The sequence below is a fragment of the Notechis scutatus genome, chromosome 3 (genome assembly GCF_049901735.1).
Source record: "Notechis scutatus isolate UNSWTSFEM ecotype Mainland chromosome 3, rNotScu1.2, whole genome shotgun sequence".
NCBI lineage: Eukaryota > Metazoa > Chordata > Lepidosauria > Squamata > Elapidae > Notechis > Notechis scutatus.
This window is the reverse complement of record NC_142011.1, coordinates 197,694,089-197,719,684: the sequence shown is the minus strand read 5'-3', so window position 1 is coordinate 197,719,684 and position 25,596 is coordinate 197,694,089. Positions and strand designations below refer to the sequence as shown.

General features: G+C 45.3%; 1 protein-coding gene across 4 annotated transcripts; it reads right to left on the bottom strand.

The window, feature by feature from the left end:
* Window positions 1-2,336: 2,336 nt before the first annotated feature.
* MYC (MYC proto-oncogene, bHLH transcription factor) lies at window positions 2,337-8,081 on the bottom strand. 4 transcript variants are annotated; one of them, XM_026679137.2, is made up of 3 exons: window positions 7,563-8,081; window positions 5,600-6,324; window positions 2,337-3,560 (listed from the first exon to the last, which is right to left on the bottom strand). In XM_026679137.2, exons 2-3 carry the CDS (start codon window positions 6,306-6,308, stop codon window positions 2,986-2,988), a joined length of 1,284 nt encoding a protein of 427 aa, XP_026534922.2. In that variant the 5' UTR covers window positions 6,309-6,324; window positions 7,563-8,081; the 3' UTR covers window positions 2,337-2,985. The 4 variants fall into 4 exon arrangements, with proteins under 4 accessions (XP_026534922.2, XP_087818316.1, XP_087818315.1 ...); XM_087962190.1 differs by lacking the exon at window positions 7,563-8,081 and adding an exon at window positions 6,734-6,855; XM_087962189.1 differs by lacking the exon at window positions 7,563-8,081 and adding an exon at window positions 6,558-6,714 and having other exon boundaries at window positions 2,337-3,557.
* Window positions 8,082-25,596: the final 17,515 nt, after the last annotated feature.

The window sequence follows — 25,596 nt, the reverse complement described above, 5'->3', positions numbered from 1 at the left end:
CCAAAGGTGCTTTTTCAAGAGGCAACTGGACTTTTTTAGTTTTTCTTTGTTTTTCATCCAAGGTTCTTCAGCTCTGACTGGATGGTGGGAAATAGAAGGATTTATACTCCTTGCAGACAGCTGGTCATTCTTCATCTAGAGAGTTGTTAAGGTCACCTGGAGGTTTATCTGTGTCTTCACCTGAGTGGTGCAAATGGGTGTCAAGAAGCCTCTTGGATGAGAAGCAAAAAGTCTTCAAAGAAAAACCAGAAGGTCCAATTTGCCTCTTGAAAAATAGCACCTTTGGGACAATCCTGACCTGGAGGACTGAGAATCTTTACAGACTTTGATCCTCAGAGCTACAAAGTTCATTGTAATTAGGGGTGAAGGAATCTGTGATCTTCTAAATATTTCCTGATGCACTGGCTAAGACAGGAGGTGAAGTTCTAAAGCAGGGGTGTCCAACCTTGGCAACTTTAAGACTTGTGGACTTCAACTCCCAGAATTCCTCAGCCAGCTTTGCTGGCTGAGGAATTCTGGGAGTTGAAGTCCACAAGTCTTAAAGTTGCCAAGGTTGGACACCCCTGTTCTAAAGCATCAGACGACAGTATGAAAGTCACTAGGACTGTAACTAAGTGAGACAGCACAGGCTTCAAATGACCTAAGATACCCAGCCTGGATTGGAGCAGAACGCTTGCCCCATTAACCCAGAATGCAAACATCCAATCAATGGCTCTGTGCTCAAGTCCATGTACTAAGCTAAAGCACATTTTGCAATTGAGGGTCTTCTAGGGGCCCAGTCTATGTGATTCCTAAACTGATTTATGGCCCAATGCATTATATTATAAGCTGCCTGGGAGACAAAACCCTGTGGCAAATACAGTTCTAACTCTTAAGTACTCAGGGTTGGTGTGGAAGGAAAAGAAAGTGGGTGAAATTGACAGACAGTCACGGGTTGGCAAGCCTGCCTCTTTAGAACAGGAGCATCAACACACGTATGTTAGGTATGGCTTGCATCACTCCATCTACCGTTCTGCTTTTTGATGGCATCATGCCAGAAGCTGACGAATCTGCAGCTGTTAGAAAGTTGCTAGTTCTAACTAGATGTGTTAACATTATACTATAGTGCTAACCATAACCTCATTTTTTTTAAAAAAAAAAAAAACTTCTTTTCCTTGCCTTACAGCTGCAACGAGAAATGTGGAATTCCACAAACTTCCTTCAGCCCTTTTGTGTTTTTACAAAGTGTGAGGAGCAATCTTCACTAGCCAGCACCAGCTCTACAAAGTATGGACATAATGTATGAAAAGCTAAAACTATCACATCTTACATTCCAAGTTTGTGAACTAGACAGTTTTTGGAATTGTTCAAGACCAGGGATTATATGCAGCTCGTTGTAAGGTTATTCTAACCCTGATTTAGTTAATCACCATGTGATATCTGAAGATTGAATTGCGGCAGGCAAATGTCTATAAAGATTCTCAGTCATCCAGGTCAGGATTGTCCCAAAGGTGCTATTTTTCAAGAGGCAAATTGGACCTTCTGGTTTTTCTTTGAAGGCTTTTTGCTTCTCATCCAAGAGGCTTCTTCACACCCATTTGCACCACTCAGGTGACCCTGAAGACACAGATAAACCTCCAGGTGACCTTAACTCTCTAGATGAAGAAAGCTAATGACCAGCTGTCTGCAAGGAGTATAAATCCTTCTATTTTCCACCATCCAGTCAGAGGTAAAGAAGCTTCTTGGATGAAAAACAAAGAAAAACTAAAAAAGTCCAGTTGCCTCTTGAAAAAGCACCTTTGGGACAATGCAGGCAAAGGTATCTAAAGATTGAAATCATGGCAACTGGACTATATTTTTTTGTTAATTTGAGGCATTTCACTGCTCATCCAAGCAGCTTCATCAATCAGAGCAAGTCGGTTAGGCAGAGAGTGATAGGAATGTACCAACTCTCACCACGCCAACCTCAGGGGTTTCCCCCCCAAAATGCATTGCAATATGTGGAACTCTTTGCCTGGATGACTGACAGTCTTCAAAGACACACCAAGTGATGTGTTTTGGACAGGGTATCACTCTCAAACTTACAAGGCAAGATTCATACTCTTGCAAACTTCCAAGCCACATAATCTGAGGCAGGAAGCATTAACCTGAAGTACACAATCTTTATATTTGTGGGGAACAATGGGTGAGCCCCCCCCCCAAAAAAACCAGATATATCAACTCAGGAGGGCGTACGCAACAGCCCTCTTTTAGAATAATTCTCTGGTTATTTACTCAACCCATAAATATCCCTATAGGATCTTTTATGACACTCAAATCACTTTAAAAACTTAAGAAAACACACAGTATGTAGCCAGTTACAATTTTACGGGAAATAGTTTATTTATCTATAAACACAAAATAAAATCAGTTCTTTTTTTAAAAAAATGACAAAAAAGGTACTTAAATAAGAATGATCTGTGAGAGATGTTATGGCACCAAAAATTCAAGACAATTTATAAATTCAGGGGCCACAACCATTAAGTATGATCTGCTGAGGGATTTTTTTTAACCTTTTCTATAAAGATTTTTTTTATTAAAGATATTTACATATCATTAGGCTGTGTAAATATTTACAGGAACTTTGACAACAATTAAGCCAGTCCAAAAATCACTTTGTAAGAGAAAAAAATGCTTTAAATACAAAAAAGAAAGTGGAAAAAACTTCATTATTCCCCCCACCCTCCAATACATCCCCTTCAACCCTTTCTGCAAGCATAAGCTTGCACCCCAAATTTTCATCATTTAGGTGCTGGACAGCTGTTCGGCATGCATTCGCAAGAGTTCTGCAGTTTTACAAAATGGAGTCCATTATAAGATTTACGCGGGGTTGTTTTGCCCATGAGAAGCGCTTTAAAGTTTTTGTTTATGTCATGTTGATATTTCACCCCTTTCTAAGTCCACTTCTCTTCCCAATATTTATAGGCTTTAATAATATTAATAGCAACACTTAAGTTTTTTTTTTTTTTAAACACAAGAGTTCCTCAACTGTTGAAGTTTGTTTTTGAGTTGTTCGTGTCGCTTCCTCAGATGTTCCTTTTCCGCTAAGAGTCTGTGCTCTTCGGACTGGATGGAGAGGACATATTCGGTGGCCTTTTTAAGGATGACAACTTTAGGGGCTTTTTCATTATTCGCTACTTCGGGGATCTGGTCACGCAGCGCAAAGAAACTCAGTTTCAGCTCATTCCGCCTCTGTCGCTCCAGGACGTTGTGCGTTCGCCTTTTGTCGTTTTCCTCAGAGTCTGAGGTGCGGGGACTCGAACATTTGCGGTTGTTACTGATCTGTTTCAGAACGCGGCCATTGTCCAACTTTAGCCTTTTGGTGGAGCTGTATTCGTGGCGTGTGGAAGGAGGGGCGGCATAATTGTGTTGGTGGATTGGGACGTGACAGCGTTTGAGAACCAGAGGGCTATGAGGGGGCTTACTGTGCCCCCCAGATGTGTGGACAGTGGACTCGGATTTCTTGGCTGAAGGTTGCCTTTTTTCTACAGTAACCACATCAATCTCTTCTTCCTCCTCTTGTTCTTCTTCCTCTTCCTCTTCTGGAAAACACAAAAACCAAGATAAGAGAGATTAGATTTTTTTATTTTATTTTCCTCCCAGAAAAAATGGGGACATTGGGATTAGCCTCCTCTTAATCTGTCTACCTTGGCCAAATGGGAAACGGGTGCCAGGAACTGTAGATTTCTGAAAATAGACTTCTCTCCAAAAGGGGCAGAACTTAAAAAAGAAGTTTATTATGCAATTGAGGACGCAACTCCACACATCTCCACCAAGATGACAATTCCAAAGAACTATTAACTGAATCCTGGCCATCTTGCAGATGTTGAAATTGCAGAATTGCATAACTGTGAAGCAATCTCAGCCAAGAAAGGCAAATTTCTAGGCTACTTTAACAGGGATGACATCTATCTCCAGGGGCCATCCTTACCCACCATATATGCCAGCTTCCCCCACAACCACCACTCCAATCGCTGGTGAAGACAACTAGTCACATTTTGAAGGTGGCAAGACTACAGTTCCCACGATCCCTCACGTCCAGGCTGCTTAGGAGCAGACGCTCAATATTTGGGCCTAAGTCTATCCTATGTTGTCCACCCACATCCCCAGGCTCCCAAGTATTGCAATGTAAGAAGAGACAGAGTGTGGTGACAAAGTGGGGGTCCTTGGAACCACACCCAGTTCTTTGTAAAAGTTTTAATGGCCAGGAGCAATTCCTATTTATCCTATCCTGAGAATTATGCAACCCTATTATCCAGGCATGCACAAAGCAGCCTGAAAAAGAGGGTGCCCTCCCCCCAATATTTCTCCAAGGCTCATTCCCTTTTCTCTTCTTCTCACCACCTATATGTCAATCAGAAGACAAGCCCAGCCGGGTGGGTTTAAAGTTCCCGCTCTGCAGAAGATCCGGGGTGACCCCATTAGACCCAACTGAAAAAGCAGCTTGGCTGTGATCTGCCTGAGGGGCCAGTTTTTCTAGGAAATGCAATTCCTGGGAAGCCCAGCCCATGCGTGTCGCTAACGTGGCAAGCGTAATAGGAGTACACACATATGCTGGGAGGGGAACTGCTGCGCAATTGAAGTATTTGGGGCAGGGGAGAAAGAGCAGCCTGCGGTTCTCAAATGTTCAGCCCAGCCAACATGTGATGTAAGGAAAGGCAGGACATTCCATTTGGCTTTCGTTATCTCAGAGGCTACGCAAGTGAAAACTTTCTAGAGCTAAGTGGAAGGTTTGAGCTTTCTCTCCCTTGAAGGGGAAAAGGTATTCAAACATTCAACTGTTCCCCCCCCCACATCAAAAAAAAAAAGGGGGGGAAAGAGGGACAGGCAAGCTCCTAATCCCTGCCTGAAACTTCCTTTTTTTTTTGGAGGTGACAGTGTTAGGAGAACCACCAAGTGAAAACAGAAGCAACTTTTTAAAGTCTTGGTAAGTTCACAGGAACAGCCTTGGCACAATCCCACCACTCCCTTCGCAACCCTCACTGAGCCTTATCTGTACAATGGGCATATCCCATTCATTCCATCTGGAAAAGGGGAAGAGGATGAAACTGGGGTGAATCACTGTTGAACAAGCCACTTCCAAGTTGCTTCAGGCGACTGTGAAAGGCAAGTAAGCCAGGTCACCTGAAAATAGGGCCAGGTGGAAGCTGTTCAAGGCAATTTTGGCCTCAGTTTAAAAAAAAGAAAGTCCTTCCCTCTCCCCCAAATATCTCAGTTGATCAGCTAAGAAAGCTTGCTCAGATGTGCCACTTAAGGTTTCCCCATAGGCTTTTCAGCTTGGGCTTGAGAAAGCTATTGTGCACACAACGCTTTGCATTTTGGTAGTTGCTGGAACAGTACCTCATAAATTAACCTTCACTACGCAGTATCATAATACTAAGTTTAGTATTTCCAGTTTGACAACTTTCTAACCTCAACCTACAAGTCCATGCTTTGCAAATGCCCAGGGGCCTGTTCTACGCACCACTGGGACTGCTCCCTTCACCCAAATCCTACCCCCTTCTAGAGTGGGCACCCCTCCTTTCCCCACCCATCCCAAGTAAGGGGGAAAGAGACCCTAAAACAGAAGCCCACTGCTCACCTGAATCACTGCTGGTGGTTGGGGGCGTATCTTGGCTGAGCAAGGAAGCTGGGCACGGGTCAGGCGAGGCAGCAGCTTCTACAGCTTTGGGGGTCTTCTCCCCTAACGGGTAAGGGAAGACCACGGAGGGGTCGATGCATTCGGCCGCAGAGGCTCCCAGGTCTTGCAGGTACGAGGAGCTGCTGCTGCTAGAAGAGGCAGAGCTCTGCGAGGGGGACAACGGGGGGAGGCCACTGATGCTGCCGTTCCCACTGCGGAGGGACAGCGGGGTCCCTGCCCCGTCCCGGCGTGCCGCCTGGTAGGACGCCAGTTTTTCGGAGACCACCTTCTGGAGTTTGGCGGCTGCCGAGCCGCCGCTCCACATGCAGTCCTGGATGATGATGGACTTGACGAAAGCGTCATCGTCGGGATCGCAGATAAAACTCTGGTTGACCACTTCGCTGCCCAGGAGCTCCGTCACCATCTCCAGGTGGTCAACGTTGGAAGGGAAGCTGCTGGATCGGCGGCTGGGCGAGAGGGGCGGCGTGGGCAGCAGCTCAAATTTCTTCCAGATGTCTTCGGATGGGGCGGGAGGCTGGAGCTCACAGCCCCGGTGATGGCCAGAGAGGTAGAAGTTCTCCTCCTCATCTTCGTAGTAGAAATAGGGCTGGATGGAGTCGTAGTCGTAATCGTACGCCCGGCTGGGATAGCTCGGGACTGTTAGGGGCATGGCTCTTGGAGGGTGCCTGGCAAGAGGGGGAGAGAGTAAAAGGGGGGGAGATGGTTAATGGGGCAAGCCGCTAAATAGAGTGCCCGTCACAAAAAATCAAACCTCCCGCGCGGGAGACAAAAAGTAGGGCAGCAACTACTCCGGAATTACTATCTCGCTTGGACAAGACAAAACACTCCAGCGGAGAAGGTGGGAACGCGCCTTCCAACCCACTTCTTCCCAAAGTATTTGGGAGCAATTCGGCTTCACCCAAAGCCAGAGGAAGGGCGTCCGACTTGCGAGGGGTCGGAGCGCAGCGGCATTGGATCGGAGCGCCAAGAGCGCCCAGCCTTCTTTCCCCACACACACACACACTCGCGGCCAGGTGAGCGATCCCGGTCCGTGGAGGCGCGGAACAGCCGTCCCACAAGCGCGGCTCCTTTTACCGGGCGGCTTCGGCTACACAACCGCCTCCTCCTCCTCCTCCTCCTCCCCGAAGAGGCGCCACCCAGCGAGAATCAGGCTCAACTCCGGCTTCGTGCCCCCAGCGCTCCCGGGCGCCACCTTAAAAAAAAGAAAAAGCAAACACAGCCAGGCGGGGCAGCTTTCCAGCACCGCCTGTCCGGGATTTACTCCCGGCTCCCGCCGCCCCAGCGGTGGGTTCGCGCTCTTGAGCCGGCCCCGCTGTCGAACTTTCGTGGCGCTCCGGTCCCGGGAAACCTCCCCCGTCTTCCTTCTTTCCTCTCTCAAGTCCCTTCGGCTCGATTCCCCCACCCCACCCCTCCCGGCAACCTCGCACAAGAGCATTTCGCACAACGCCCGTTCTTCCCCTTGCAACGGATCCGCCACCACCCCTCCCCTTTTTGCCCACCTTCGCCGGCCGCAGGGCAAGCGCCCCCCTCCCAAAAAAAGCAAGAGTCCAAGCGAGGGAAGCCGGCACCGGAGTGCAAAGTTGGGCTTGCGAAAGTCTTCCAAGCAGCGCCCCGGAGGAGGGTTTTGCAACAATCCCGGGCTTTCTTTCTTTCTTTTTTTGCTCGGCTCCTTCCCGCCGCCTTTTCGGGAAAGGGGCTCCGAAAGGCGGAGTTCTTCCAAGAGGAGATTCGCCCGGCCGGATCGATTCAACCACCACCTTCCCACACACACACACCCCGCGCGCTGTTTTCTTTCTTTCTTATTTTGGGGTGTCCCGAAATCGGAGCGAGCGAAGGCAAAGCAAAAAAAAAAAAAAGCCACCCAAAACGCCGGCCTGGCTATAAGACGCTTTCCAAAACTTACCGGTGGTTCTTTTGTTTTCAGATCCCGGCCCAAAAGACTAGAGCTGGAAAGTCCAAAACCGGTGCAAAATAATAATACGGAAATCCCAAATCTTTGCAAAAAAAAAGACCACCCCGCCGAGGGGGGTGGCGGCGGCGGCGAAAGGCAAAGCGCGCAGTTGCACCGTCTGTTCCTTCGGCGTCTCTTTAAACGGTACTCGCAGAAGAAGGAGCGACGAGATTGTAAGTCCACAGCACGGGCGGCGGCGGCGGCGTCTCCAGCTCCGAATTCCCAGGCTGGAGAGTCAAAGCCTATTTTTTTTTTTCGGCGCCCCCTTTTTCAAAAGCGCCGGCTCGGGAAGGGAAGCCAAGGGGCGGGGGGAGCGGGGCTGCTTCGTGTTGTGTGCACGCGCGGATCCCCTTACTACTACGCTCGTATTTATGATGCCCCGGCAATAGCAGCAATAATAGCAAATAGCAGCAGCAGCGCCTCCTTCCAGCACGGTGGAAGCTCCGATTCCCTCCCACCCGTGCCGCCTCTGAGCTGCAGGACTCCGCCGCTTGCTTTATAAACCCTTGGCCGCTGCTCCGCCTTCCCCTTTTCCCGCCAACCGGGCCCCCCACTCTCCTCTCCCCTCCCTCGACCCCTCCCCTCTTCATTCCCCTTTGCAGAAACAGCTTGGAGAGTGAGAAGCTTGCTGGAGCAAAGCGAGGCGGGCGAGAGTGTTCGGGCAGAAAAAAAAAGGGGGAATAATAATAATAATAAATAAAAATAAAATCACCACGCATATACACACACAGACACACACGCTTGCGCAGGGAAAGCTGGCTCCCCTTCCCTCTATGTCTGTCTCAATTCTTTCCAAACCCCCCCCCTCCAAAAAAAGGGGGCGATCTTGCAAAAAGGGGAGGGGGGCTTTTCGAAGGGGCGCTGCCGCAGCAAGAGAGAGAGAGAGAAGGACGGTTGGTTGGTTCCGGAGCTCCGGTCCTGCATTGCGATCCCCGGGGAGCTGCGCTCGCGTACCCACTGGGGAGGAGGGGAGAGACCGGGGGGAAGTCTAAACCGAGCATTAAAAAAAATAAAGACACGCGAGTTCGTGGAGATGCATCGAGCGTGGACACGGGGGGGCTTGCAGCTGCTGCTGCGGCACGACTTCTCTCGCCCGCTCCCGGTTTGCAAACGGAACGCGGGAAGGTGCGCCTTTGCTCGGCCAAGCAGGGTAAATTCGGCCGTGTATTTCTTTCCAATTTCTTTTCAGATCAGAGGAAAGTCGAGCAAAAGAGTGGGGAGTCGACCCCTGTTCTCTCCCCCCCCCCGATCCACCCAATGTGGGGATGGCGGTGGAGGGCGATTTGGGGGAGGAATTGCATTGTATTCCCCCACCCCACGTTTTGCAATTTTGAGCCGACACGCACCAAGTCGGCTTTTTAAAGCTGCCGCGCTGGGTTTCTCTTTATCTGCGGAGGGCAAGCTCCATTTTTTAATCAATGGGTGTAAGTACGGAATGGGGCAAAAACAAAACAAAAAAGGTGCAAAAAAGCCGGAATCGGGGTGCGAAAGGAAGCGAGGGGCACGAAGCCGAGCTCTGCGGGGTTATATTTTTTTGTGCGTGTGGGGGAAATGCGGAGGAAACGAGGTTCCCACGACCTCCGCGCACTTTATCCAAGTGCTGGAGGATGGGTGGGTGGGTGGGGAGTCGAAAAACACGCATTTCCCCGAGGGGTGGGTGGGTTTTGTCCTGCATTCGGGAGGAAAAGTTCGGTGCCGTTGACTCTGCGAAGTAACCTGGCGAGTCAAAAGAGCGAGACGGACCCCGAGTTAAAGTTTGCCCGAGCACCTGTGCTCGTGGGAACAAGCAACCAACCAGTGTCGTCCTTAAGGACCAAACGGTTCCGGGACGAAATTAAAAAGAAAGAAAAAACTTAAAAGCGTCCTCTCGGATCTGGAGAAGCTGCCTTGGCCCCGGGGCTCTTGAGAAAGGCGACGCAAAGAAAAGAGCTTTGGAGGTTAGCGAGTTCAAAGTTTAATTACAGACGCAATTCCTTCAATGTATATGCGGGACGGGAAGGGGCAGGGAAGAGAGAGGGATCGGAGAGGGGATAATCCGCGCTACTTCCTCCCCTTCTCTTTAGAGGCGAAGGAATTAAAGTTGTCGGTCCCGGGGAAGTCAGCGCTAACTTAAGGTCGCTGGGGAAGGGAAAAAAAAAAAAAGCAAAAAAGCACCGGCTTTGCAAAATCCTTAGTATCAAAAGCCGCGAAGGGCTTGGTTTCACACGATTGCCTTATAAACAGGGGTCACGACCATTGGTGCATTTTTTTAACATCACGCCGCCTACTACACCCGTTTAACGGGAAAGGGGGGCGAAGAAGAAAACATACTCCACCTCCAACATTTTTTTTGGGGGGGAGCCTAAATTCCTACATTGTGTTGAATGCGGCACACACCCACCCACCCACCCACCCGACCTGTGCAAAAAAGCCGCCTTCGCATTCCCCCCCAAAGGAGGAACAACCTATAAATCGACTTCGTCTTCCAACCGAAGAGGCATTTAAAACACCGGAGCCAGAGTTGTGCCTGTCAAAAAAATCGACCCGACACGCTCGAAGAAGGATCTTTGCAAGGCGACTGGAGGAAGTCCAAACTCACCCCCCCCCAAAAAAGGCATCGCCTCCTTCCAATGGGTTTTAATCTAGTCAATTATCCTGGAAATACTCCCTGGGCCACCCCTGCCTCCCCCCAGACCCCCAGGAGGGAAGCGAGCCCCTCTGCTGGTTAGATTTGCAACTTCGGAGTGGGTTTTAAAGCGCTTTGCAAAAAAGAAAAAGGCGATCGCGACCCCGTGACTGGGCCACAGGGGCTTCGCCTTGCGATGGCACCGCCGACCTATCTTACAGCCTATCTTACAACCTTGCCCTTCTGCAGCGGTGCTCTCCCACCCGGCTTTTCCCTTCCCAGCTGACCGCGGGGCGTGTTATTATCAACTGTTGTTCCTTTGTGCGAAGTGTTACAATCGCTTTCACACAGAGGGGTGGGGTTTGCACGGGAGGCCGATTAAGCTAGGCGGGAGGAGGAGGAAGCTTTTACCTTGGGCAGCCCCATTGACTGCTGTGCGGTTTACCCCCCAATCCAACGGACGCGTTCCCGGCTTTGATGCGCGCCGGGAAGCCCGGACGGCCTTTTTCCACTCCCCGCAAAGAAACAAACCCCGCGTGTGCATTTCCCCCCCTTTTTATGCGTGGGTGCCTTCCTTTCCCTGCCGAGAGCTTTGGGTGGAAAAGCAACCGGGGTGAGGTGGGTGGGTGTGGAAGGGAGTTCCTTGCAGTGGATTCCCATAGGATTCCCCCCTCTTGCGGCGGCGGGGGGGAAGCAAGCTGCGGGTCGGCAACCCACGCCCTTTGGTAGAAAGAGCCGCAGCGTTGAAGATTTGCGCAGGCTGCGCGGAGAGCTCGCCGGCGAAAATGAAGTCATCGCGCCCTCTAGTGGCGGGCCGCGCGGGACGGGCGAAAGCGAAGCGAGGGGTGTGGCGGCTCAGCGGCTGTCTGGACGTTGAGATACGACGGGGGGTGTCTTCCAGCCGCTCGGAAACCCCCTTTTAGGGGACATTTTTCGGCCAGCCTCTTCTGCGACCGCTTCTGAAAACTCGTAGGGGTTTATTTATTAGTTTATTATTATTATTATTAGCCTCTTATTATTATTTATTATTATTATTATTAATTCGTTATTATTATTATTATTATTTATTATTATTATTATTATTATTTTGGCAAACCTTTGGGTCCCAGCATCTCCCATCCTTGCAGAAACTTTCCTAGGAGGAAAAATATATGGATGTGCAAAAAAAAACAACCCTCGAGCTTCTGTTTTTTTTTCCCCCCCAGCGCATTTTGACTTAATTTAATCCTTGAAGGGCTTCTCTTGTTGGTGCTAATTCCCTTTGAGACGATTCATCATTTTGATGGGGAAAGGATTTGGGGGCAAAAATGCTGTTTTGTGAATTTGCGCTAGCAAATATGCCTGCTTGTGCCAAAGGTCTGGAAGCATGCAGAGTGCCACCGAAATGGCAACATTTTGCTGAAAAACACACACACACACACACACAAACGAGAGACTCCTTTCTTGCCTCTACGGCACTTATAACACTGTGTTGTGCTATTCTTCTAGTTGTGCAGCCCACCTCCTACTTAACGTTCCTTCGACTTAACGTTCTTTCGACTTATGACTGTAATGGAGGCTTCCCAGCATTGGTTTTGAGTCCTGAGAGGCTGCAAAATAGTGATTGACCTGATTTTATGACCAGGTGTGCTGGGGTCGTTAAGCAAGGCTCTGGTTTGCTGCGGGCGTGGCTTGGCTGAAAAGAGGGTCAGGTTTCCAAGCGCACAAAGCTTGGTCACATGACTGCAGGATGGGGGGGGGCACTCAACCCTCAGAGCATGTGATAGGTTGTAAGTAGCAGAACAGAAACAGAAAAACAGAATCAAAAGGGACTTAGACATCTTCTAGTCCAACCCCTTGCTCATGCAGGTGACCCTATACCAATGATGGCTAACCATTTTGTCGTTGCATGCCAAAAGTGCCTGCACCCATAATGCAATGGACGCGCAACCCTCTTGGGCTTGCCCTGCCCCCACCATGTATGCACTCCCCCCTGACCCCCTGCGCATGCAACACCCATGCTACCCCTGTCCCCTGCGCATGCAACCCCTCCATGCTCCCGCTGCGTGTGCGTGTGAGACCCACCCCTGTGCCCCATTTTGGGCCTAGTAGACCTCCCTGCAGCCTGGGAGCAAAAACAGGAAGTGGGGGGGCTGCATCATCCCCCCCGCCCCATTTTGGGCCTAGTAGGCCTCCCTGCAGCCTCCTGGGGAGCAAGAACGGGGCACAGGGCCAGTACAGTCCCCTGCCATGCCCTGTTTTTGGTCCCAGGAAGCTGCAGGGAGGCCTACTAGGCCCAAAACGGGGAGCATGGGAGGGCTGCGCCACCCCCTGCACTCTCTGCTCTCCCCACCCCTGCGCATACACACGTGTCTCCCACATGGGCCCTGGCCTCCCCCACATGCAGGGCAGAGACCTGAAAAATTAGCTGGCTGGCAGGAGGTGCATGTGCAATGGAGCTGAGCTGGGGCAACGGCTCGCGTGCCCGCAGAGAGGCCTCTGCCTCCACCTGTGGCATGCGTGCCATAGGTTTGCCATCATGGCCCTATACCATTCCAGACAAATGGCTGTCTAGTCTCTTCTTAAAAACCTCCAGTGTTAGATCACCTACAACTTCCGCAGGCAAAATGTTCCACTGGTTAATTCTTCTCACCGTGAGGAAATATTTCTCCTTCACTCTAGGTTGCTTCTCTCCTTGTTTAGTTTCCACCCGTTGCTTCTCGTCCTGCCTTCTAGCTCCATTGTAATTTTGAAGAGTCACTAAGTGAGTGGTTTTAAGTCCGTTCTCCTGTGCCGGGCAACCAAAGAAGACTCATCCGATCAGCTGGGACTCGGGAGGCAGAGAATAGATGGGGTTGGCGGGGCCAGTTCCCCGAACTACTCAAAATGTCCGCTACCGGTTCTCCATAACTGGTCAGAACCTGCTGAATACCACCTCTGATGTATGACCACAACTGAGTCCAAAATTGATGTTGTTCTAAGGGAGACATTTGTTAACCGAGCTTTGCCCCATTTTACAATCTTGCTTGCCATGGTTCTTAAGCGAGTCGCTGCCGTTGATAAATTAGTAACCTGGTTGGTTAAGGAAATCTGGCTGCTCCACGGACTTTGCTTTCTCCAATGGTTGCAAAAGGGCATCACATGGCCTTGGGACACAGCAACGGTCGTAAATATGAACCAGTTTGCCAAGCGTCCGAATTTGGATTACGTGACTGGGGATGCTGCAAAGGTCGTAAGTGTGAAAAAAAACAGTCATAAGTCACTTTTTTTTCAGTGGCGTAATACGAGTCAATTGAGAAGCGTCTGAATTTTGATCACATGATCAGAGAGATGCTGCAATGGACATAAGTATGAAAAAACGTGAGAAGTCACTTTTTTCAGGGCCGTTGTAACTTTGAACGGTCACTAAATGAACTTCAAGGACTTTCTGTAGCTGGGAATGGGTGAGGCCCTGAGTCTGCCTTTGTCATTCAGATATTTTAAAAACCTGGCTCCTACTTTTCAAGACGAATCTTCCAATAGGTTTTTATGCTGAATATCCAGTTGGGCCCATTTTTGCTTTTTAAAAATGTTTATTTTTTTTTTTAAGTTGGCAGTTCCGTATCAAACTCTTAACTAGATTCAAGTTCATTTGGAAGCAGACCTACTGATTTCAGCCTGCTTTGGAGTTCATCTTGCTTTATTTCTTGTTTTATAGCCCCGGTGGGTTTGCAAAATAACATTTAACAGCTCTGTAATTTTTCTTCCCCCCCCCCTTTTTTTTCCTTTTTGGAAAGGAAAGTTGTCTTTTTTTTTAAAAAAAAAAAGGAACATAATTACTTACATAGTAAAAGTAGCAATAAAATATATATTTAGCACAAAAAAGTTTATTAGAATAAAAGTCCCTTTCCTCAGAACAATTGGACATTGTTGTTTTTTTCTTTGTCTAAAAAAAAACAAAACTGTTTCCTCTCATTTTTTTTAAACATTCTGAATTATTTTTGTCTACTGTACTAAATTTCAGACAGGTTACCAATTAACCTCCTCCTTTTCTTACAGAAATCCCATGACTTAATTAGTGGTGTAACACAGAATCTTATCTATTATTCTGTTCTATTCTATTCTATTCTATTCTATTCTATTCTATTCTATTCTATTCTATTCTATTCTATTCTATTCTATTCTTCTGTTCTGTTCTGTTCTGTTCTGTTCTACTCTACTCTATTCTAAACCTTACACTTATTTTCAGATGTAGGTTTGTGTGTAAAGAATAATAAACTTAACACTTTTGTAGGTGGAAATAATGAAGCAGGAGCCGGTAAAAATGCCTCCATGCTCATGATGACTAGTCACTTAATCCAAAAGGTGTTTTTCAAAATTGGGGGTGTTTTAAAAAAACAAGATGGGTAGTGGCTTCCACTCTGCCCTATATAGTCGAAGTACCACCCATGCCATCCCACTCCTGAAACACCAATTGTACAGGAAGTCCTCGACTTACAACAGTTCCTTTAGTGACTGTTCAAAGTTACAATGGCACTGTAAAAAGTGACTGGTGACTGTTTTTCACACTTATGACCATCGCAGCATCCCCATGGTCACATGATTAAAATTCAGATGCTTGGCAATTGGCTCCTATTTATGACGGTTGCAATTTCCCGGGGTATCATGATCAATTTTTTGCGACTTTCTGTCAAGCAAAGTCAACGGGGAAGCCAGATTCACTTAACCAAACGTGCTAACTTAACAAAGACAACGGTTCACTGAGCAATGTGTGGCAAGAAAAATCATAAAAATGGGGCAAACTCCCTTGTGGCCGTAACTCGAAGACTACCTATGTTGAGGGGTGTGAGTTATTGTAGTTTTACATTTTAAAAATATATAGAATGAATATTAACCCATTATTACGTAGGCTTGTTTGTACTTTTCCCAGAGGTTCTTCATCAACTAGAAAAAGTACAGATTATAGCAACAAAGATGATTAGGGGACTGGAGGCTAAAACATATGAAGAACGGTTACAGGAACTGGGCTCTAGTGAAGAGAAGGACCAGAGGAGACATGATAACAGTCATCCAATATTTGAGGGGCTGCCACAGGAGAGGAAGGGGTCAAGCTATTTTCTAAAGCACCCGAAGGCCAGACAAGGAATAATGGATGGAAACTGAACAAGGAGAGATTCAACCTGGAAATAAGGAGAAATTTTCTGACAGAACAATCAACCTATGGAACAGAAGTTGCCTTCAGAAGTTGTGGGAGCTTCATCACTGGAAGCTTTCAAGAGGAGATTGGACTGCCATTTGTCAGAAATGGTGTAGGGTCTCCCGCTTGGGCTGGGGGGTTGGACTAGATGGCCTACAAGATCCCTTCCAATTCTGTTAATCTGTTATCTGTTAACTTGGTTTAATATGTTGCATCTCTCCTGTATCCTTTTGCCTTGCTGGCTGGGAAGCATGGGTGTTGTAATCCAGCACAGTTTATATATATATATATATATATTTAAAAAAAAAAAACAGGAATTCATGAAGAAAAGACAGAAAGTATTTCCAGTCTCCTTTCTGGCTTCCTGGTTAGGAAATGTTTTGTAACTTGGGAGATAAGGCTTCCCAATTATTCTGCCTTTCTTATCCATGCCTCAACTTCTGTCTAGCTGTCCCTTCCTTTTTTTCTAAGGTTTTTATCTTAGTCCTTTGTGTGGCAGGCATAGTGGATAAGATTTTGCATGATAATTAAAACCATTAAAAAAAACAATGGCTGACTGGGGAATTTTGGGAGTCGAGGCCCAAATGCATCTTAAAGCCACTCAAAAAAGCTTCTGCATTAGAACAAGAAGTTTGTGAAAGGTAACACTTATCTAAATAATCCAACAAGCCTCCCCTCACCCAACAGAAATGCAAAGGAAGCCCCTTGACTTTTAGTTATGCTGTTGTAACCAAGAGGCTTTGTCAGAACAGTTGTCAATCTTCAGAAGATGTTTATTTATTTATTTATTTATATTTATTTATTTGTCAAGCAAGTACCCTGTTTCTCCAACAATACGGCCTCCCCCAATAGGAAGTCCCAGCATGTTTTATAGACATGAAATGAAATTACGCCCCTCCCCCCAAATTAAGGCCTATATTAAAACATGCGAAATGGGGGGGAATGGTGGGGGGGCTTGCCATTAGGAAGTACTTTTGTTGCACACCCGGATATGGTGCTGCCAACTGAATACAGAATAGAATGGAATGGAATGGAAAGGAAAGGAACAACTGAACAGAGTGCTAAAATCTAGAATATCTCGTATAAAATGATGGAACAATAGTTTAGTCGAATGATTAATAACTGATAAATATATAAGCATATGTTAGATTGACAATGTGAGAACCTATACAACCTGTGAGTAAGGACTATGAAAGGATAGCACAAAAGATTTGTAACCAACTGACACACTGTATGTATATAACTGGAAGATGGTTTTATGTTTTTATGTTTTGTCTGTATATGTTTGTTTTAAAAAATATTTTTTATAAAAAAAACTAAACAGAGTGGAATGGAGTGGAGTCGAGTAGAAAGGAAAGGAAAGGAACATAATGCAGAATAGAATGGAATGGAGAGGAGTGGAATGGAATGGAAGAGAAGAGGAGAAGAGAAAATAGACTTTATTGTAACTTTGAATGTACACCAATCGGCATACATTAAAGTGAAATTTCATTGAATACAGCTCTCAAAAGGTCATCACCTTCAATATACACAAACAAGAAAAAATTATGCATATACCCACATATATAATATGACACAGAGAAACAACACAGTCTGGATGTTTATATGTCTATGGCAAGAAAAACAAAACCTGTGAGTTTTTATATTCCTTTAGTGCATGCAAAGTATCCTCACACCATGTGTGTGTGTGTGTGTGTCTGTCTGTCTGTCTCTCTCTCTCTCTCTCTGTGTGTGTGTGTGTGTGTGTGTTTAATTCCCTTTTCTCCTCCAGGAGTTTCAATGCCAGCCTTTCTCTGGTGTGATCTTTCTGGACCTTTCTTTATTTTTTATTTTCTTTTTCCTGTTTGTGTCCCATTTTATTTATTGTAATTTCTGATCCATCACGAGCTGTTTAGGTTAGGGGGCTCATGCAAAGAACAAAGCAACGATCTCGACTACATTAAAAAGTCATAAATCAGTTCTTCCCGGATAAACTCCTGCTTCAATTTACTTAAATAGGGCAAGAATGATAATACAAGTCATGGATGACTTGACTTCACATCTGGTTATATGTCTGTTTTTCCCCCTCTTTCTCTTTCATTGCTTTGTTGTTGTTTTTTGTTTGTTTGCTTTTCCCTGTAACATCAGTGTTGGGAATCACACATTTCTTGGTGTTGAACACTCAGAGTTGGTGACCCTGTCACTCCGTTTTCTGAAGTGTGCAGAAATTGTGGAACCCAAGACCCCAAAAATATATAGGTCCCCCTTTTTCCTAGGGCCGTGATGGCGAACCTATGGTAAGATGTGCATAAGCGCACCAACGTGCCTACCGTCCCTGTCCTATTGTTTCTCTTATTCTTTTATTTTTCTTATATGTACCCATTTCATGTATTCACAACTATGTATACACTTATACTTATTATCTTGTAAACAATTGGCAAATCAAATAAATAAATAAATAAATGTGCCAGAGGTGGCATGCAGACCCCTCTTTGTGAGCACATGAGCTGTTGCCTCAGCTCAGCTCTGCTGCACATGTGGGCGTGTGCCCAGGGGTGGGATTCTACCAGTTTGCACCTATTCTCTAGAACCGGCTGTTAACATTCTAAGCAGTTTGGAGAACCGGTTGTTAGAAGAAATTACTGGCCTAATCCTGTCAGGAAGGCAGGAAGGAAACATTCTGGTGTTGCTTACAGAAACTGCCTCTCCGTTAACCCTTATTGCATTCTTGGCAGGACTAGACTTCCTGTCTCAGGAACCTCTCTGGAGTTTTTTTCCCCTTCTTTGCTGGTACTTTGCTTATGTGGAGTGACCATTCAAAGTTACAACGGCACTGAAAAAAGTGACTTATGACCATTTTTCACACTTACGACTGTTGCAGCATCCCCACAGTCATGAGAGGCAAGGTGAGGAGATGTGTGCCTCGATGTGAGTGATACTGAGTTGGCCACGCCCAGCCAATAACATGACCACCAAGCCACGTCCACCCAGTCATATGACCACAAAGCCACGCCTACCACCTAAGCCATGCCCAGAGAACCGGTTGTTAAAAAATTTGAATCCCTGTGCGTGCCTCCTGCTGGCCAGCTGGTCTTCAGGTCTCTGCAGCGCATGCGTAGGGGGTGGGGTGCATGCATGAGGGATGCACATGCATGCACAGGGGCGGGGTGCATGCACGGGGATGCATGTGCATGCATAGGGGGTGGGGCGCATATGCGGGGGATATGCGCATATTGCATTTTGGGGGTATATGTGCATGCGCGCTTTGGGCACTCAGTGCTGAAAAGGTTAGCCCTCACTGTCCTAGGGAGAACAACCCCAAAGATATTGAGAAAAGTATTTTTTTGTGTGGCCCTCTTTGTGTCCCCCCCCTCCATTTACAGATATAAAGTCCTTTTCCTTGCCTTTTAAAATACGTTCTGGGGAGTCTTCAACTTACGACCACAGTTGAACCCAAAATTTCTGTTGCTAAGCCAGACCGTGGTTAAGCGAGTCTTGCCTCATTTTACATTTCTTGCCACCATGGTCACTGCATTTGTTAAGTTGGTCACACAGTTGTTAAGTGAATCTGGCTTCCCCATTGACTTGGCTTGTCAGAAGGTCGCAAAAGGGGATGACGTGCCCCCGGGACATTGAAACCGTCATAAATACAAGTCAGTTACACAGCATCTGAATTTTGATCATGTGACCATGGGGATGTTTCAAGAGTCATAAGTGTGAAAATGGTCCTATTGTAAGCCAGTTTTTTCAGTGTTGTTGTAACTGGTCACTAAATGAACTGTTGTAAGTTGGGGGCTATATCTATCTGTCTGTCTGTCTATCTATCTATCTATCTATCTATCTATCTATCTATCTATCTATCTATCTATCTATCTATCTATCTTGTTTTACTCATTGAACTGGTTGCTATAGAGAACGGAGAAGTGTAATTCATTCATATTATCATTATAATTCTACTAGCTTGATACCCGTACTTCACAACAAGACTATGTGGTCAGGCTTAGTTTTTGGGGAGGAAAATAAGGGGAAAAAATTCTGCCTACCAGCATCCATCGGTATTCACCAGGCTAGCGTCCTGTCAGTGTGTGAGAGAGTTGAGGGCTGTTTGGAAAGTGAAAGAGTATTTGCTGTGTGAGCAAGAAGGAGACAGCAAGGAGCCTGGGCGTGGCTTCGCTCAACTGTCCTGTCCTAAAGCTGGTTGGTGCTGTGAAACTGAAACTGAAACTCCTCTGCTTGTGTTTTGCCTTTGGAACAGATTTCTTTTCAGGTGGCGAGGGGGAGTAGAACTCCTTAGCATCAGAGCGTGTTAATAATAATATACGAAATACTAATAGAATAGAATAAGGAAGAGATCAATTGTTATATGTGGTTTTATGTTATAGCATGTATGGCAAAATAACTGCCAGGAAAGTTGCACTGTGTTCAACTGTTTTGATGTTTATTCCATAATAATAATAGTAATAATAATAATAACAACAATAATAATGCTCTGATGGTCATTTCGAAAAATCCTTTCTTAGTGACCACCTAGAAGCCAAGAAAAACATACGTGCCAAATTTCAAGTTTGTAGGCTTTACGGTTCAAGTTTGTAGGCTTTACGGTTCTGGAGATTTTGTGATGATACGTGAGTGGTATTTTGCTTTTATATATATAGATTGATTGATGATTATAGTGCTTTAAATTGCAATTGGCATTCTAAGCTACTGAACTCTTAAGGAATTGGGGAAGGGTCTTTCTCCATTTTTATAGACGAGAAGAAGAAGGCAAAAATTTAATAGAAGAAAGAAACATCAGTATTGTAGTGAAAGAAACCAAGTCATATATTTTGGACATTGTGTTTTCTTTGATGATGTACAGTAAGCTCTCATTTTCAGGAAAAAAATACCAAAAAGAGATGTTGGAAGGCATATCCTTCTGGGTTCAATTCCAACTGGGTAAAAAGACACTGGAATCATGAAAGTTGCTTGGAAAGATGGTTTATTGATGAACAGGATGGGTTCCTGGGCAGTAAAAGGGCAGAGATGCTTAGAGTCTCTGGGTTTTATGTCTTCTCTGACCTTTGAACTCCCTGGGGCACAGAAAGAGTATCCTGATTGGTTGATCTCAGAGGTCAAAGGTAGCTTTGTAGGTTGTCTGTGTGCTAAGTTTGGTTGAATCTTGATGGGTGGTGCAATGAAGGGCAATTAAATGGCTCAGCCTGAAGGAGGTAGATCTTTGTTATGTAGAATAGTCTGGCCCAGGCCTTAATGGCCCATTAACAAAGGTGGGAGAGGGGGCTGAGTTTCTGCCTCTCTGAGTTTCTACTTCTCTTTTAGGGGAAATAGCCTGCCCTTTTAGTATATCCTAAAATATTTCATTTTTCTAGGAGAGGGGTAGGTTTAACTTCCAACAGAGAGAAGGGGAAATAAATTAAATTTAGAATATATAATTTGGCCAAGTAAGTAGACAAATTATCTGGATTTGAAAATTTATTAGCATTTCTGTTTCTGATCTTTTATTATTTTCATGTACGTCCTCCTTTGCTATCTTGAGACAAACTTTGCTGTTCTTTGGCGTGCAAGTTTCTTTCTTGAATTGTGATGACTGTTCCCAGAGTTCAGTTTCTTTTGACATTTTGGGAATGATTTGTAATTATCTTAGGAAATATCCCATCCCCTTTTTTCCCTCTCTGTTTTTCCTCTTCCCCTCTGCCCGACAAGGTTCTGGGGGAAGAAAATGTTGCTCTTACTAGTGCTCCAAATTAAGAGCTGGTGGCTTTTTAGAAATTAAGAAAAGGAGCCACAAGTCACTGCTTATTGCTATAAAACATCATTGGGTTGAAGCAGAAAATAGTTTGTAAGAGTAAAATTAGATATAGTGGTGATAATGAGAAACTCTTTTCTACCTCCCTCCCATCTCTCTTCCTTCCCTCTCTTTAATCTTGCTTCTTTCCTCCCACTCTTTTCTTTTTCATCATTCCCTCTCTTCCTCTCATCCCTTCTTCCTTCTAACCCTTCCTCTTTTCCTTCCTTTCTTCCCTCCTTTCCTCTCTCTTTCTTTCATCATATTTCTCTCTTTCGTTCCTTCTTCCCTCTGTCCCTCCCTCTCCTCTTTTATCCTGCTCTCCTCCCTCCCTTCCTTTCCTTCCATCCTTCCTTCCTTCCTTCCTTCCTTTTTCTTTCATCTTTCTCTCTTTCGTTCCTTCTTCTGTTTGTCCCTCCCTTTCTCCTCTTTTATCCTGCTCTCCTCCCTCCCTCCCTTTCCTTCCACCCTTCTTTCCTTCCTTCCTTCCTTCCTTCCTTCCTTCCTTCCTTCCTTCCTTCCTTCCTTCCTTCCTTCCTTCCTTCTTCTTCCTTCCTCCCCTCTTCTCTCCCTCCCTCTTTCTTTCATCTTCTCCCTCCCTCCTTCCCATCTCTCTTTCTTCCCTCTCTTTAATCTTCCTTCCTTCCTCCCACTCTTCTCTTTTTCATCGTTCCCTCTCTTCCTTTCATCCCTTCTTCCTTCTAACCCTTCCTCTTTTCCTTCCTTTCTTCCTCCTTCCCTTTCTCTTTCTTTCATCATCTTTCTCTTTCGTTCCTTCTTCTCTCTGTCCCTCCCTCTCTCTTTTATCCTGCTCTCCTCCCTCCTTTCCTTCCATCCTTCCTTCCTTCCTTCCTTCCTTTTTCTTTCATCATCTTTCTCTTTCGCTTCCTTCTTCCCTTTGGCCCTCCCTCTCTCCTATTTTATCCTGCTCTCTCCCCTCCCTCCCTCCCTCCCTCCCTCCCTCCCATCCTTTTCTTTCTTCCTCCACTCTTCCCTCCCTCCTTCCCTCCCTTCCTCCCTCCCTTCCTTCCTTCCTTCCTTTTTCCTTCCTTCCTTCCTTCCTTCCTTCCTTCCTTCCTTCCTTCCTTCCTTCCTTCCTTCCTTCCTTCCTTCCTTCCTTTTTCTTTCATCATCTTTCTCTTTCATTCCTTCTTCCCTTTGGCCCTCCCTCTCTCCTCTTTTATCCTGCTCTCCTCCCTCCCTCCCTTTCCTTCCTTCCTTCCTCCCTCCCTCCCTTCCTTCCTTCTTTTTCTTTCTTCCTCCACTCTTCCCTCCCTCTCTCCTCCCTCCCTCCCTTCCTTCCTTCTTTTTTGTCTTCCTCCACTCCTCCCTCCCTCCCTTTCTTCCTCCCTCCCTCCCTCCCTTCCTCTTTTGTGGGCAGAGTCCTGGCTGCAAAGTCTCTACCTGGTAACAACAGCCGCCTTATTTTGTCTGTCTTCCCCATTCAGTCATATAAAGAGCTATAAAGAAAGACAAGGGCAGACTAACCTCTAAATAAAAGATGAGGTAATTTTGGGAGCGCATTAGAGTTTTATGTGTATTGTGGCTTCATGTTGGTTCTTTTTCTTCGGCTTTTGAGATATATACAGGCCCGTGGAGGACTGCTCTTTCTCCAAGCCAGGAGCTGTCACCCAACATTTTCCAGTTTATGGCAATTCTCTCATAAAATGTGAGCATTTGAGAGTCAAATAGCCAAGAAAATGCGATTCGTAGCAGTGCAGGTTGGGAGATAACAAGAGAAAAGAGAGGTGTGTGTTTCCACACACCCGCTCTTTCCTTTAAAGCTGTTGTGGCTCTCGCCAGAGCATTATTTTTTATTGTGCTGTAAAATGCTTTTTGAATAAAGATGATCAAACTGTTGTATATGGGTATGGGCAGTAAAAGAAATATGTTTCTCTTGCCTTAGAAGAGATGCGTTCAGAAGACAACGCTGGAAAATTAAGAATGGCTTCAGGAGCAATAAGAGAAAAAGGTGGGTTATAAATCAGAATTTCTTCACTTGTGGCTCTCCAGCAGTGCTGAACCTCAACTCCCCAAACCCCCTGGCAGCTCCTACCTAAGGATTTTAGGAATAACCCATATTGAAGACACTGCTGGGACGAACCAACGTGATTAAAAACAAATCTGGAGGTAACACTGTGTTTTTAGAGCTATGTTTCTCAACTCTTGGCAACTCTTAAGATGTGTGGACTTCAACGCCCAGAATTTCTTTTTTCCCCCCTACATGTGTTACATGTGCACCCAAAAATGGGATGCGACTTTGGTTGGGTGATGAGGGCTACCATTTTGACTCCTTTGATTTGTTGGAAGAATTATCCTTCTGGGTTCAGTTCCAAGTGGGGAAAAAGACACTGGAAACATGGAGGCTGTTTGGAAAGATGCTTTAATGGTGGACAGGACCACGTGGCTTGGAGCTCCAAAGTGAAAGGAACGATCACATGCTTCAAGATGTTGGGTGAGGGAAAAGAAGGGCACAGATGCTGAGAGACCCTTAGTTATATAGCCTCCGTTGGGCCCCACCTTAGTGTTTCCTGTTCCTCTGTAAGAAATGTGTCCTATTGGCTGTCAGACTCCCAAGGGCGGGGTCTTAGCTAACTTTGTAGGCTTTGTCTGGACCACATGGCTTTACCTGTGTGCTGGCTGATACAATCTTCCCAGGCCAGGTGGTGAGATGGGTAGAGGCCTTTGTTATGTAGAATACTCTGGTCCAGGCCTTAATAGCCCACCCATTAACAAAAAAAAAAAAAAAAAAGGTGGGGTGAGCTTCTGCGGTGAGTTTCTGCTTCTGAGTTTCTACTCTTTTTAGGAGAAATATTTTGCCTTTTTAATATTTCCTAGGATATTTCATTTTTCTAGGAGAGGGGTGGGTGCTAACTTCCTAAAGATTAATTCAACCCATCCCACCAGTGGATGCCCCTGGTAGAATAATGATGAAACCGAGGCAGATTAAAAGCAGCCCCTTGAGCTCCTATAGCAAAGGTTCGGATGAAAAGGAAGGTGAAGGACCAATGATAGCTTGGGCCAGAAATGTTGGATACAAAGTTGAGTTAGAAGATTGGGAACAAATGTGGAATAAAAAAAAACAACACTTTAACAAAATCTGCCATAAAGAAAACCAATACAGGATGTTTTACTGTTGGCATTTAGCTCCAACAAGACTTGCAAAGATGTATCCCAAATTAAACCCTAATTGCTGGAAATGTAAACAAGTGCAAGGTACCTTTTTTCCATGTCTGGTGGCTGTGTCCAGAATTTTAAAAATACTGGACCAAAATACAAAAATGGTTAAATGAAATCACCCACAATTAAATAGAATTGAAGCCTGAATTGTTTCTCCTGAGGATCATTAAGGGAAAATACCCCAAAAAGATTAAATACTTAATTATACATATTATCACGGCAGTGAGAATTGCACTAGCACAAGCTTGGAAAATGGCCACTATACCGACAGATTGTTTAATAATCCGTAATATTTTTGAGTGTGCAGAAATGGATAAACCCCCTACAGAATTAAACAATAAGGAAGACTCAGAATATTATTCAATTTGGAATAACTGGTATCAATGGATAGATAGTAGGAATATGAAACATATAGATTAGAAATAAGATATAAAATTTGTATATGTATATGATTAATTCAAAATTGTTGAAATGAATGAATATTTGAAATGAATGAATATAGCTAAGATTTGTGTTCTGTCAAAGAATGATGGTATGTTGTACAAACTTATTTTCTTTATAGACTTATTTGTATTTTAATATTTTAATCTCAATAAAGGTTTTTTAAAATTAAAAAAGAAAAGAAAAAGAAAAGGAAGGTGAAGAATTCAAATTGGTGAATAAGCTTAGTAGGCTAGAGCAGAGAACAAGAGTTTTTTTTATTTTTTATTTTATTATTTTATATTAAAGGTAGTCTTTGAGTTACAAGAGTTCACTTAGTGCAAAACTGATGGAGGACTGATGAATTTTCCTAGTTTGGGTAATGAAACGCTTGCAGGAAAACAAGCAATCTCAGAGAGCATCAAGGGTCACTTATTTCAACCCTAAGCTGCAAATATTCTCCTTTATTGGCATTTAGTGATTTTCAAAGTTCCAACTTTGAAAAAAAAAAGACTAATGATCGCTTTTCACACTAATGGCGGTTGTAGCATCTCGACAGTCACATGATCAAAATTTGGACGCTTGGAAACTGGTTCATACTTATCACGGTTGCTGTGTTCCCCAGGATCATAGGATCCCCTTTTGCGACCTTCTGACAAGCAAAGTCAATGGGGAAGCCGGATTCACTTAACAACCGTGTTCCTAACTTAATAAGTGTAGTGATTCACTTAACAATGGTGGCAAGAAGGGACATAAAATGGGGCAAAACCTCACTTGACAAGTGTGTCACCTAGCCATATAAATTTTGGGCTCAATTATGGTCATAAATCAAGGATTACAGTCAAGGATTACTTTCTGACAGTGA

Coding starts and splice junctions, on each gene's coding strand:
- MYC (XM_087962188.1), bottom strand. CDS start 6,610: ATGCCGCTGCGCTCCGACCCCTCGCAAGTCGGACGCCCTTCCTCTGGC. Junction 6,325..6,557: donor CGCCCTTCCTCTGGCTTTGG/GTGAAGCCGAAT, acceptor CCCTCTTGCCAG/GCACCCTCCAAGAGCCATGC. Junction 3,561..5,599: donor AACCACCAGCAGTGATTCAG/GTGAGCAGTGGG, acceptor TGTGTTTTCCAG/AAGAGGAAGAGGAAGAAGAA.